This window comes from Cetorhinus maximus, chromosome 1, assembly GCF_964194155.1.
Source record: "Cetorhinus maximus chromosome 1, sCetMax3.hap1.1, whole genome shotgun sequence".
In the NCBI taxonomy this organism is placed as follows: domain Eukaryota; kingdom Metazoa; phylum Chordata; class Chondrichthyes; order Lamniformes; family Cetorhinidae; genus Cetorhinus; species Cetorhinus maximus.
The window spans coordinates 15186215-15200010 of NC_135879.1; the positions used below are offsets into that span (position 1 = coordinate 15186215).

General features: G+C 41.2%; 1 protein-coding gene across 2 annotated transcripts in view; it reads right to left on the bottom strand.

The window, feature by feature from the left end:
- Nucleotides 1–13796, bottom strand: part of helq (helicase, POLQ like) — a 58472-nt gene that overhangs the window by 26539 nt on the left and 18137 nt on the right. For both annotated transcript variants that reach the window (XM_078535456.1, XM_078535508.1), the window contains 3 exons: nucleotides 10882–10954; nucleotides 6877–6974; nucleotides 1491–1589 (listed from right to left, as the gene is read on the bottom strand). In XM_078535456.1, the coding sequence (XP_078391582.1) occupies nucleotides 1491–1589; nucleotides 6877–6974; nucleotides 10882–10954 (270 nt within the window). The remainder of the gene's footprint in view (nucleotides 1–1490; nucleotides 1590–6876; nucleotides 6975–10881; nucleotides 10955–13796) is intronic.

Genomic DNA, 13796 nt, shown 5'->3' on the forward strand with positions numbered 1-13796 from the left:
TGAGAAAAACAAAATGAAAATAAATTATGCCATCTTATCACTGAGATGTCGCATAACTCCTTACATTTCTATAAATATTATAGTTTCTAATATTTATTTATCCTATTTCCATTATTACATTAGGACCAAAGTTGATGGTCTAGACAATTGTATTTTTGTAAATAAATTATATGTAATTCATACCTTATATTCACAGATTAATCTATTTATAAAGATAAGGGCAGCAGATGCATGGAAACACTACCAACTCCAAGATCCCCCCCAGGTCACACACCATCCTGACTTGCATATGCATTGCTGTTCCTTCAGAACATGAGAGACACAAATTTATATATGCATGTGCCACCATATTGTATATATTGAGGTCTTGGCCGGGATAACGCGGTGCGGTGGTTGGCAGATAGTACGCCACCCGCTCCCAACCCCTGCAAACAACATCAGCATGGAGCTGGCATGCCCATGCCAAACTGCTGTCGGGGCAAATTAACGAAGGCCGAGTGGGACCTTCCTCTGGAGCTGTTGGCCAATTCGGTTTTTGGCAGCTTCATCAGTCCCAGCAGTGCCACAAAGGCGTCAGTGGCTGCAGCCAGTAGTGCAACAAGAGATGATGACCTGGAGTAGGTAAGTCTGGGGTTTTGGGCCAGGAGGGTTTGGGTAGGTTAGGGGGAGGAGTGCGGGGTGGCGTTTAAAAGAGGGAACGGGTAGGAAGGAAGGAGAGGGTTTGACCTTAAGGGGGGCCACCCAGCGATATGCAAAGGGCAGCCCCTGAAATGCGACCCCCCACCACCCACTTCCTTCCCGCCCTTTAACCATCTCAGGGAAAAAAAACGGGCTGCCCGCTCCCACCCGGCAGCTCACGCTGAGCATTTACATGGCATGGGCAATGTATTATCAGGATCAATTGGCTTGATAAGAAACTTAATTGACCCTTAAGTACTTATTTAAATATGGCAGGCAAGCTGCCGATTTTGGCATTTGCCCATCCTTCGTCAAATGGGGGGTGAGCTCGGGGATGGGCGGGAAGGTGGTGAGGTGGGCGTCCAACCTATTTTACATGCCCCCCCCCACCACCCCCCTCTCCACAGGACACAGCCAGGGCACTTAAAATTCAGCCCCTTATCTCTAAGCAATGCAATGAGAGATTAACTAGCAAATCTGAAATATATGCACTAGGATATATACAGAATACTCTTACACCCCTTTAGGCAGCTGACTACACAATGGCATTGGCAGATACATAGGACCAATTCAAAGGCTGAATCATATGAAATATGCACTTCTGAAAGTGGTTACTAGGTTGATCTCTCAGGGGAGGGATGGCAAAATTCAAAAAGGAGGGCAGAGGGCTTCTATTTGTTTAGTAATATTGCACACAACAGTACTACGATTGTAACTACTGAAACAAGTTTGCTTTAGAACTATAATTAAGTTCCAACCTGGACATCTTTCCTTTTGAATCATTTAACGAATCATTTAACATAGTACTGTACCTTGTAACTCAATACACGAGAAAATGTGAAATAGTCTTCTGATTTGTTGTCCACCTCATAAATGACATCACGAATTTTGACATATTCTTTTAACTGAACCTAGAAAAAATAATTTTAGTACAGTTTAAAAATACAAAAATAAAAGTGTTATTGTTCAAACGCGTTTATACCATGTTTTCTTACCCCCTGCTTATCCAGGAAGAGATATTAGTGATATGGAATTAAACTTTTCATCATTTTGGGGATCAGATGTCAGTGTCAAGCACTCTCAGGTCAGGCATAACACAGCCAGATACATAGTAAGGCTACTTATATATAAAATATATATACACACTCTGCTCTAACAAGGTGCTTCAGCCTCCCGCTGTACCAGTGTGACAATTTTCCATTCCCCACTTCCCATTTCCCACTTCTCTATGGAGGCGATTGGCAATTGCTGCTGAATACTTGTCCCTGCCCCCTAGGATTGTGACTGCTCAAACGAATTTCACAAACGCCCATTCCAGGCAGCTGAGGAGACTTTCATCCCTAGGAATCACCTGTGCATCCGGTGTCCATGCATCAGAAGTATAATCTTTTACTGATAACACTGTCACACATGAACTTCAGTAGTAGGGAAAATACTAGAATCGATTATAAAGGATGTGATAACTGGATACTCAAAAATAATAGGAGGATTCGGCAGAGTTAATGTGGATTTATGAAAAGGAAAAAATTATGTTTGACAAACCTGTTGGAGTTTTTGAGGATGTAGCTAGCAGGATAGATAAGGGGGAACTAGTGGATGTGGGGTATTTGCATTTTCAGAAGGCTTTCCGTAAGGTCCCATACAAGAGGTTAATAACTGAAATTAGAGCACATGGGATTGGGGGTAATATACTGGCGTGGATTGGGGGTTGGTTAACGGACAGAAAACAGAGTAGGAATAAATGGGTCATTCTCAGTTTGGCAGGCTGTGACTAGTGTTGTACAGTAAGGATCAGTGCTTGGGCCCCAGCTATTCACAATCTATATCAATGGTTTGGATTGGGGACAAAATGTAATATTTCCAATTTTGATGATGACACAAAATTAGGTGGGAATGTGAGTTGTGAAAAGGATGCAGAAAGGCTTCAAGGGGATTTGAACAGGCTAAGTGAGTGAGGAGCAGATGGAATATAATGTGAAAAAATGTGAAGTTATCCACTTTGGTAGGAAAAACAGAAATGCAGAATATTTTTTAAATGGCAAGATTGGGAAATGTTGACGGCTAAAGGGACCTGGGTGCCCTTGTTCATAAGTCACTGAAAGCTAACATGCCGGTGCAGCAAACAATCAGGAAGGCAAATGGTATGTTGGCCTTTATTTGCAAGAAGATTTGAGTACAGGAGTAAATAAGTCTTGCTGCAATTGCATAGAGCCTTGAAGTATTATGTATCTGGATGCACATGGAGTATTGTGTACAGTTTTGGTCTCCTTACCTAAGGAAGAATATACTTACCATAGAGGGAGTGCAACGATGGTTCACCAGACTGATTCCTGGGATCATGGGATTGTCCTCTGAGGGGAGATTGAAGAGACTGGGCCTACATTCTCTAAGATTTGGAAGAATGAGAGGTGCTCTCATTGAAGCAGACACATTCTTACAGGGCTCGACAAGGTAGATGCAGGAAGGAAATTTTCCCAGACTTGGAGGTCTAGAAACTGGGGGCACAGTCTCAGAATAAGAGGTAGGCCATTTAGGACTAAGATGAGAAGGAATTTCTTCTCTCAGAGGGTGGTGAATATTTGGAATTGTCGACTGCAGAGGGCCATGGATCTCAGTCACTGAGTATATTCAAGACAGAGATCGACAGATTTCTAGATTTTAAGGAGATCAAAGGATATGCAGGGCAGGAAAATGGCATTGAGGTAGAAGGTCAGCTATGATTTAGTTGAATGGCGGAGCAGGCTCAAGGCCTACTCCTGCTTCTATTTCCTATGCTCTTAAGCCGAATAAAGCATCTTGGCAGCTGATGTTGGCAGAACAACACTTCCAAAAATAAAATCAAACCGTCTATCTGAACCTTATAGTGAGATTATTTTATTGTAATTGTTTCATTTCACATTTCCTTATTTTTTGCAAGTAAAAATGTTACACCTTCAGGGGTCCTCAAACTGGCTGATTCCTCTACAGTTACAAAAGAGGCATGGACTTTCATTAACTGCGCCTCTGCCCATGTAATTCTTTAACTGTAATTGGAATATACAAAAAAAAATCTCAGCTCAGCTGTTAAAGAAAGCAATAACCTTTGTTATTATAGATCAAGATCATTAAAGTCTGGTTTTGCCGATTACCAACCGATTTCCCTGATTCTGTTCCAGCACTTTGTTTTTATTCCCAATTACTTTGTTGGTTAGTGGATCAGTGAAAACCTATTGTTGCTTAATCTTTGTATTTAAAAAAAACAATTCTGCTATTATATGTGGTGGAGATCAGCTCGAAATGCATGCACATCACATTCTTGATGTCATTGTGTACACTGGATGCTGTGGATGAGATATGCAGTGCGCAGGATGAGGTCACAATATGCAGCATAAAAGCTAAAGAGAAAGCATACAATGCGTCAAAGAGCAGTGGGAAACCAGGGGATTGGAAAGCCTACAAAGACCAAGAGAGGACAACTAAAAAAGAAATAAGGAGGGAGAAGATTAAATATGAGGGTAAACTAGCCAGTAATATAAAAGAAGATTGCAAGAGTTTTTTTAGATATATAAAGGGTAAGAGAGAGTCAAAAGTGGACATTGGGCAGCTGGAAAATGACGCTGCAGAAGTAGTAGTGGGGAACAAAGAAATGGCGGAGAAACTGAATAGGTACTTTGCATCAGTCTTCATGGTGGAAGACATGAGTAATATCCCCAAAGTTCAAGAGAGTTGGGGGGGGCAGAGGTGAGTATGGTGGCCATTACCAGGGAGAAGGTGCTAGGAAAACTGAAAGGTCTGAAGGTGGATAAATCACCTGGACCAGATGGATTACACCCCAGAGTTCTGAAGGAGATAGCTGAAGAGATAGTGGAGGCGTTAGTGGTGATCTTTCAGGAATCACTCGAGTCAGGGAGGGTCCCAGAGGACTGGAAAATTGCTAATATAACCACCCTGTTTAAGAAGGGAGTGAGGCAAAAGACAGGAAATTACAGGCCGATTAGCCTGACCTTGGTCATTGGTAAGATTTTAGAGTCCATTATTAAGGATGAGATTTCAGAATACTTGAAAGTGCATGGTAAAATAGGGCAAAGTCAGTATGGTTTCATCAAGGAGAGGTCATGCCTGACAAATCTGTTAGAATTGTTTGAGGAGGTAACGAGTAGGTTAGACAAAGGAGAGCCAATGGATGTTATCTACTTGGACTTCCAGAAGGCCTTTGACAAGGTGCCGCACAGGGGGCTGCTCAGTAAGATAAGAGCCCATGGTGTTAGAGGCAAGGTACTAGCATGGATAGAAGATTGGCTGTCTGGCAGGAGGCAGAGAGTGGGGATAAGGGGTCCTTCTCAGGATGGCGGCCGGTGACTAGTGGAGTTCCGCAGGGGTCAGTGTTGGGACCACAACTTTTCACTTTATACATTAATGATCTAGATGAAGGAACTGAGGGCATCCTGGCTAAGTTTGCAGATGATACAAAGATAGGTGGAGGGACAGGTAGTATTGAGGAGGCGGGGAGGCTGCAGAAGGATTTGGACAGGTTAGAAGAATGGGCAAAGAAGTGGCAGATGGAATACAACATGGGCAAGTGTGAGGTCATGCACTTTGGTAGGAAGAATAGAGGCATAGACTATTTTCTAAATGGGGAGAGATTTCAGAAATCTGGAGTGCAAAGGGACTTGGGAGTCCTAGTCCAGGATTCTCTTGAGGTTAACTTGCAGGTTGAGTCGGTAGTTAGGAAGGCAAATGCAATGTTGGCATTTATTTCGAGAGGACTAGAATATAAAAGCAGGGATGTGCTGCTGAGGCTTTATAAGGCTCTGGTCAGACCACATTTAGAATATTGTGGGCAATTTTGGGCCCCGTATATCAGGAAGGATGTTCTGGCCCTGGAGAGGGTCCAGAGGAGGTTCATGAGAACGATCCCAGGAATGAAAGGCTTAACATATGAGGAATGTTTGAGGACTCTGACTCTATACTCAATGGAGTTTAGAAGGATGAGGGGGGATCTGATTGAAACTTACAGAATACTGAAAGGCCTGAATAGAGTGGACGTGGGGAAGATGTTTCCATTAGTAGGAGAGACTAAGACCCGAGGGCACAGCCTCAGAGTAAAGGGAAGACCTTTTAGAACAGAGATGAGGAGAAACTTCTTTAGCCAGAGAGTGGTGAATCTATGGAATTCATTGCCACAAAAGGCTGTGGAGGCCAGGTCATTGAGTGTATTTAAGACCGAGATAGATAGGTTCTTGATTGGTAAGGGGATCAAAGGTTACGGGGAGAAGGCGGGAGAATGGGGTTGAGAAACTTATCAGCCATGATTGAATGGCGGAGCAGACTCAATGGGCCGAATGGCCTAATTTCTGCTCCTATGTCTTATGGTCTTATGGATACACATACATCTTGAAATACGGTTTTTGTCAGGAAAGGAAATGGTGTAGCAGTGATCTTCCTAGTAGCAAATTTTAATTTCCATATTAAATACAAGCTGAGGAAGAGCAGTATCAATGCTGATAGACCTCTATGTAGATGAAGCTCAGGAGATCCAGGCAGGAATGATGTAGAGGACCTCCTATATAAGGTGGTAATACAAGCCTTCTGGATCTTCTATCAACATGAAGCTATTAAAGGCTCAACAGATAACTCAGTGTTATAAGTGCTAGCTTGTTACAGTAAGTCAGTTACAATGTCACTGATCACATTTGCTATTTATGTAACTAGTTTAGTGTCTTTGCAATTCTATTCACTGCAGCAGCATATTCACCTCTGGTTTGCTTTTTTGTGATTTAGCGACAAATAAATACTGATTGTCTCCAAATTTCCCAATGATTTCCTCCTGCTTTTAATATTAAAAATAGAGCCTGAAAATAGGTTATCAAATTGATAAAACAAAATGATTTTAATGATCTTTGGTTTTGCCTCACCCTCACTGCTTTCATATGCTGACATTATTTATCTCCCACTTTTCCTTTTTGTTTTTGTACTTGTGCATTACCTCCACATATGTAAGTTTTAAATTCTTTATCTAATGTGCTTATTAAAAACTATTACAGGTACACAGTTACAAAGACAGGTCATTAGGGTGATTTTCCATGGAATTCCTTTGGGACTTAATGAAAACAAATATCTTTAACAAAACATTCCAACGAGTATTTGTTATCTCCACGTTATCTAAGCCAATCAAAGTTTAAATACAGGTGTGGTCTTATTATTTTTCATCTTACTTACAGGTCGAAAGTTACTGGTGTAATGTTCTGCCTTCAGAAAGTGCTGCAAGTCACTCACATTATTCAGGGTTGCGCTCATTCCAATGATTTGTGTGGTTTCTAGAAAGGGGGGCAGAAAATATTGAATGTAATGAAATATGTCGGCAGTGGCTGCCTTTGCAGCTGGATCAACTAGCTTTTGTCGTCAAATAGTCTCTTAGATCATTTGCGAGCTCGACCTAGTTCCTTATGAATTAGAATGATAATAGAAGGTCACTGTGAGTGTGTAAACCCTCTCTGTGGGCTTCTCTGCGTGATACATTTATGGGATTACTGGTCTGGATGAGAAAAAATATTGCATGTTTTTTTTACTTTTGAGTAACCAAATTTTCCATTTTCAAACATATATTTCTGCAATTAATAGTCTCAGTAATGGTGACCTTGAAAGTATCATTAATTGTTGTAAAAACCCAATCGATTCACCAATGGAAATCTGCCATCCTTGCCCGGTCTGGCCTAAATGTGACTCCAGACCCACAGCAATATAGTTGACTCTTAACTGCCCTCTGAAATGTCCTAGCAAGCTACTTAGTTCAAGGGCAATCAGGGATGGGCAACAAATACTGTTCTTGCCAGTGATGCCCACATCCCGTGAAAGGATAAAGAAGGCCCACACAAGACTGATACCTAGTATTGGCCTGTTCCTGAGCATAAATCCATAATTAGAGAGACTGGCATATTTTTAAAGAGTTCCATTTAACATAAAGTAGATATATGCCAGAGGATAAGTGCCTCTCATCAGCTTTAGGGCTTAGATGCCAGTTAAATCATTTCAGATTCTCACTCGCAGTTGATGACGAGATGAACTCAACCTGACAGAAACATTTGTGTCACTTTTGTGTTAAGTTGTCTAGTTCACTCATTTAAATACAGAACTGCACCGGGACCCAGATGGCAACCTCTACTTTGTACCTTGTCAACTGTCCAGTATACTTTAATATGTAGAGCATGAATCATAGAATTTTTACAGTACAGAAGGAAGCCATTTGGCCTGTCATGTCTGTACTGGCTTTCTGCAAGAGCAATTCACTTAGTGCCACTCCCCCGCCTTCTCCCTGTAGTACTGCCAATTTTTCCTTTTCAGATAATGATCCAATTCCCTCTTCAATGCCATGATTGAATCTGCCTTCACCACACTCTCAAGCAATGCATTCCAGATACTAAACACTCATTGCGTAAAAAAGGTTAACTCATGTTCCCATTGCCTCTTTTGCCAATTACTTTAAATCTGTGCCCTCTGGTTCTTGATCCTTCCAATGATGGGAACAAGTTTCTTTTATCTACTCTGTCCAGTTCCCTCGTGATTTTGAATACCTCTATCAAATCTTCTCTCAGCCTTCTCTTCTCCAAGGACAACAGCCTGAGCGTCTCCAATCTATTTACATAATTGAAGTCCCTCATCTCTGGAATGATTCTCATGAATTATTTCTGCACCCTCTCTGATGCCTTCACATTCTTCCTGAAGTGTGGTGTTCAGAGCTGGATGCAATACTTCAGCTGAGGCCAAACCAGTGTTTTATACAGTACAGGTTTATCATAACTTCCTTGCTTTTGTATTCTATGCCCCAATTTTTAAAGCCCATAATCCTGTACCACTTTATTAACCGTGCTCTCAACCTGTCCTGCCACCTTCAGGTCCCTCTCCTCCTGCAACCCCTTCAGAATTGTACCCTTTATTTTATGTTGTCTCTCTACTTTCTTTCCACCAAAATGAATCACTTCACACTTCTCGGCATTAAATTTCAACTGCCATTTGTCCACCCATTCCACCAGCCTGTTCAACCTGTTTTTTTAATTCACATAATTGATCTGCGACACGAATACAATAAATTATGTTTAAGGGTTCTTCATGGTCTAGGCATAATCCAAAATATATTATGAGCTACTTTGAAAGTTTCAGATTACTTGAGTTTGGGACAAACTTTTAAGCTCTGATTAAAGCAATTAAAACTAAAAACAAGGGGCAGAATTGATATCAATGAAGAATGCCATGTGTGCAGCACAGGTAGAGAGAGACCTGTGACGCTGCCTGCCCCATGAGAAATGGATGTAAGTCAGCATATGTGGCGCAATGCAAATGAATTTCTCCTCCCCGCCCAAGGTATTCATGATTTCAAGAATATTTATATTTTTGGAACATCACAATTTATATTTTAGGGCAGAATTTAGCCCTCGATGGGTGTATGGGTCCCACCAGCTCGGCGGTGGGTGGGCAGTCGAACTCCGCCGCCGAAACGGGGCTCGCCGCCATTTTGAGTGGGCGGGCCAATTAAGGCTTTCTGTGCGGAGGGGGGGGGGGGGAGGAGGAGGAGGGAATCCCCAACTGTCAAAGTGCACACTTTAGCGCATGCGCGCAAAAGAGCACACTGCTCCCTGATGCAAGTGCTGTCTCAGGTCATTTACTGATAGGTGAGAAAAGTCAAAAAATACAGAAATATTAAAATTATTAACATGTTCCCCTCATGTGACAATGTCACACGAGATGTAATATGTTAATAAGAAACATATAAAGTTTATTACATTTTTTAAAAACGGATATGAAACTTCATCCCGCCAGTGGATAAAGTTTCATGAATAATCAGGAGCCCGCTGGGGTTCCTGGCCTGCCCGCCAGCCTTAAGTTTGGACGGGCAGGGTCTTTAACAAGGTTAATTAGCCTGTCAATGGCCTTAATTGGCCATTGACAGGTCGGCGGGCAGACAGCTGATTTCGCTGTCTGCCCGCCTTCCGAAGATTTAAATGGACCTGGATGATGTCGGGGGTTCCTCCCAACATCATCCTGCGTCATTTTCCCATCAGCGAGCGGGCCCCTCCCCCAAATCGCCAAGGGGAAAATCCTTCAGTTAATCTGAAGACCAAGCCTCAATTAATCACTTCACCCAACAGTCTCAGACCAGGGGTTGCAAGCTTTTGTCTTCATTGGACATGGAGCCACGTGGGGCTGAATCCATTTACCTATTAATCTGCAAATCTCTCAAACTGTTGATACCAACAGATCCTGCAGCTCTGATTTAGGATTTATCTGTCAATGAGGCAACAGCACCTTACAAATCCTCCAGGCTCAGAAAATGCAAAGAAGGCAAACTAGCAAAGAAGAAATTCAAGCACAAATGGGAGAGTTGCTTGGGTTTTAAGGGTCAAATTATCAGGGTTCATAGGCTTGACACTGCTGCCTTAGATGCTTAGTTTCAGAAACAAATACTTTCAGAGCAGCTGTTAGAGGGGGGAGTATTAACATAGGAATATACAGGACTAGAAGTGGCCATTGTGGTCTACTGGCTGATGCCAAAATTTAAAGAATGTAATGGTATATTCAAATTCTCCGACTCCCAGGTCCCTCTCTCTACCATAAATCTGTTCAGTTCTTTTTTGATTTTTTTTAGCACTACTGTGTCATTCTGGTTCCTAGATATAGGCATCATTTATGGATCAATCTTTTTAATGGGTGGCTCTTGTAACGTCAATCAGGTCATAAAGTGAATGGAAGCATAACAATGGAGTCGTCCATCCATCACTAGTGGTTGGGAAAAGGGTGTTGGCCAATGGGGACTATTAGCAGTGTGATAGGAAGTGGGGGAAAGATTTAATAAAAGTTTAAAATCGCAGAAGAATTTTATAGGTAGTGTCTGGGTGCATTATAAATTAGCAAAATGCGAATATCCCCTTCCCACAGCATTTAATTTATCCCAGGCCATCTGGGGAGGAAAAAAATTAGAGGCAAAATTCTTCTATGTCTCTTAGTGACTGCTTTACACATCACGATCAGTCAACTGATCTTATATAGCTTCACTCAAACTAAGAAATCATGCTGTATGTGTTACTTGTGACAGAAAGTTGGCTATCATCCATTCCAGAGATAAATTAGTGGCCAAAAGGTTAATTGGAGGGAGCGGTCATGAAGTCAAGGAGATATGACCAAAATCAAAACACAAAAATGCTACGGGTTGCAAATATTGGCTTTACTTACTGCTTGTGTAGAGGATTTTAGACAATGCCATTTCTAGTACAGCCCCGCGACTTCCTTCACCAAGCATGTGCAGCTACATTAGAAAATAAAAAGTATTTAAATTACATCATTAACATAGAAAAATGACCCAAGGCATTTCAGAAAGGAGGATAAAACAGACATCATGCATAAGTGACAAAACATGTTGAATGGGTTGGTTTTGAGAAGACCTCTAAAAGGCAGAGAGGGTGGATGACCCAGGGAGAACAGTCTTTCTCAAAAGATTACATGGCCACTGGTGGATGGGGAAAATTGAAGGTCTTGATGCTTTGTTGCAACAAAGGGAGGGTGTGGCGTAGTGGTACTGTCACTGAACTAGTAATCCAGAGGCCCAGGCTAATGGGACATGAGTTCAAATTTCACCATGGCAGTTGGTGGAATTTAAATCCAATTAATAAATCTAGAATATAAAGCTTGTTTCAGTAATAGTGATCATGAAACTATCATTGATTTTTGTAAAAACCCATCTGGTTCACCAATATCCTTCTGTTATCATAACCTGGTGACTACATGTGACTCCAGACCCACAGCAATGTAATTGACTCTTAACTGCCCTCTGAAATAGTCTAGCTACTCAGTTCAAGGACAGTTAGGGATGAGCAACAAATGCCAGTGATGCCCACATCTGAGGAAAGAATAAAAAAAACGACAAAATGAGACATACTCAATGGACAGCAGGTCTTGTTCTGTCCATCTTGTTCAGACAACTGAAAATTATCATCAATGTTGAAATAGATACAACAGAAGTTACAGCTGATGATCTTGGGCTGAGTAGAGAAGTGGAAAAGCTTAAGGGGTGAAACTGGAGAAGAATTTGTTGATGAGGATGAGAATTTTGGAATCAATGGTTGGTAACTGTTGAGGCAATGGGGAGCCAATATACGTCTTTAAGAATTGTAGTGTAGGGCAAGTAAGATACAGTGGAAGACAGGATGAAAAGCAGTAAAATTGGCAAAGTTAAATCTAATGGATTTGGAACAAGGAGAAAGAGAAACTTCATACAGAGACTATGACGCTGTGGAATTCATTACAGGATTAGTGGCTGAGACAGAAACTATGTCAATGTTCAAGATTAGATTGGATAAGTGAATAAAGAAAAGGTGATTAAGGAATATGATGGCAAGGTGGGCAGCCATTTGTTCATGTGAAAGGTACACATTGGCACAGACTGATTTGACCGAGTGATCTGCTTCTACACTGGAACTTCTATGGAGTTTATTTTCTCAGGGATTCTCCAGCTCCACCACCATTACCTCTGCAGAATCTGCACCTAAATGCATTAGCGGGGTTTCCAACAAAGCTCTGAAGTTACTGCAGTTCAGTAAAAAAAAAAGTCCTGAGGAAATTCATTCACATGTACTTCCTGTCAGTGAATATGCTGCAGCACCACTGATAACGTAAAAAGTTAACAGGAAGTGCACACAGATAATGATTTTTAAAACATGAAAGCTGGATATTATAACTATAATCTTTAAAGGTAGAAATAATTAAATATTGGAATTTGTCTCTTTTTTCCCCATGAAGGATTATACATTTTTTTGAAGGAAACAAATCATTGTTGCTATTCTGGCCCCGATGAGTCCATAATTTTAGAATTCTAAGTTTAATCTTTCACCCACCTCTCCCTCAGAGGTTTCCTGCCTTTCATATCCATCACTGATGGGGAAAAAAACAAACAGACATTGATGGAAGCAAGATCTTGCCCCATCTTGCACATATGAAATTGAAGATAACTTGAGTATTATGACTTTTAACTGGAGCTCTCATAAACTTCTAAACGTCGTTTATCTGTACTTAGCGGCCTGGCTTTAAATGAATACAAGAACACTCATGTTTCTGCATGATCCTCTGGAGAGGAGTTGCCATATATTAATTGCCTTAGGCTTAGTGTGTTGGCTATAAACAGGAAGCTTTCAGATACTGTGTGCAATTGGGCAGACTGAGGAAGAAGATAAAGCTGTTAGCTTTAATGGCCTACCCGTCAATAAACAAAGACAGCTTTGGTCTCAAAATTAATAACGCTGATACGAAAAGCCTACTTTTTGCATAAGGACCTTGCAATAGCTGCTCATTCTTATTTCACTCAGTTTAACCATTTGTTTTCCACATTGCAGCAGTGAGAGAGAACATTCTGTGAAAGCTGGCTTACTGCGTATAAAGAGCCATGAAAGAACTTAGTTTGAAGAGTCTAAAAAAGAATTTGAAGTCTCCAAAATGCTTTGTTACATTTAGGTCATGAAATATTAACATGCAGGTTGAACATTGTTCTGCTGGATTCATTTTACTTCCATGTGAATTACTCTCTCACAATAAATTTGACTGGTGCTACACCCTGAACTGTAAGGTTTCTCTGTCTAACAAAGACAGCAAGTGTATGAGCTGCGCAAACCATGTGAAACTTTGCTGCAAAGCAACTCAGAAAAAAGGGTCAATGTTAATCTTGTGGCACACTAACTTGTTAACTGTGTGAACAAGGTTAGAAGATCTGGAACCAAGGAGCTGCTAGTCAACCTACAGAAGCTGCTTTTTCCCATTATCACAAGTAAAGAAAGATTGATAGGAAGCCTGAATTGTAATTCAACACTAACTTATAAAAGTAATGGTGAGCAAAATTTTCACTAGAAATTGCAAGTGAGAACTGGGAATTTAAAACTTATACCTGTGTTCGTTAGAATTTATGCTAGGGCAAGGTGTTAGGTTTCAGAAAGAGCATATCTCTTTCTGTCTGGATTACTTCTTTCTTGGTTTATTCCCCCATTTCCCCCTTCTACCAAGAAGCTTGCTTGCTGGAGTTTTGTATGAGTGACTAGTAGACACCTCTAATTATTCCTCTTCCTTTTGAAGGGAGCAGCATGTTTCTGTTTTCTGCTTCCCTA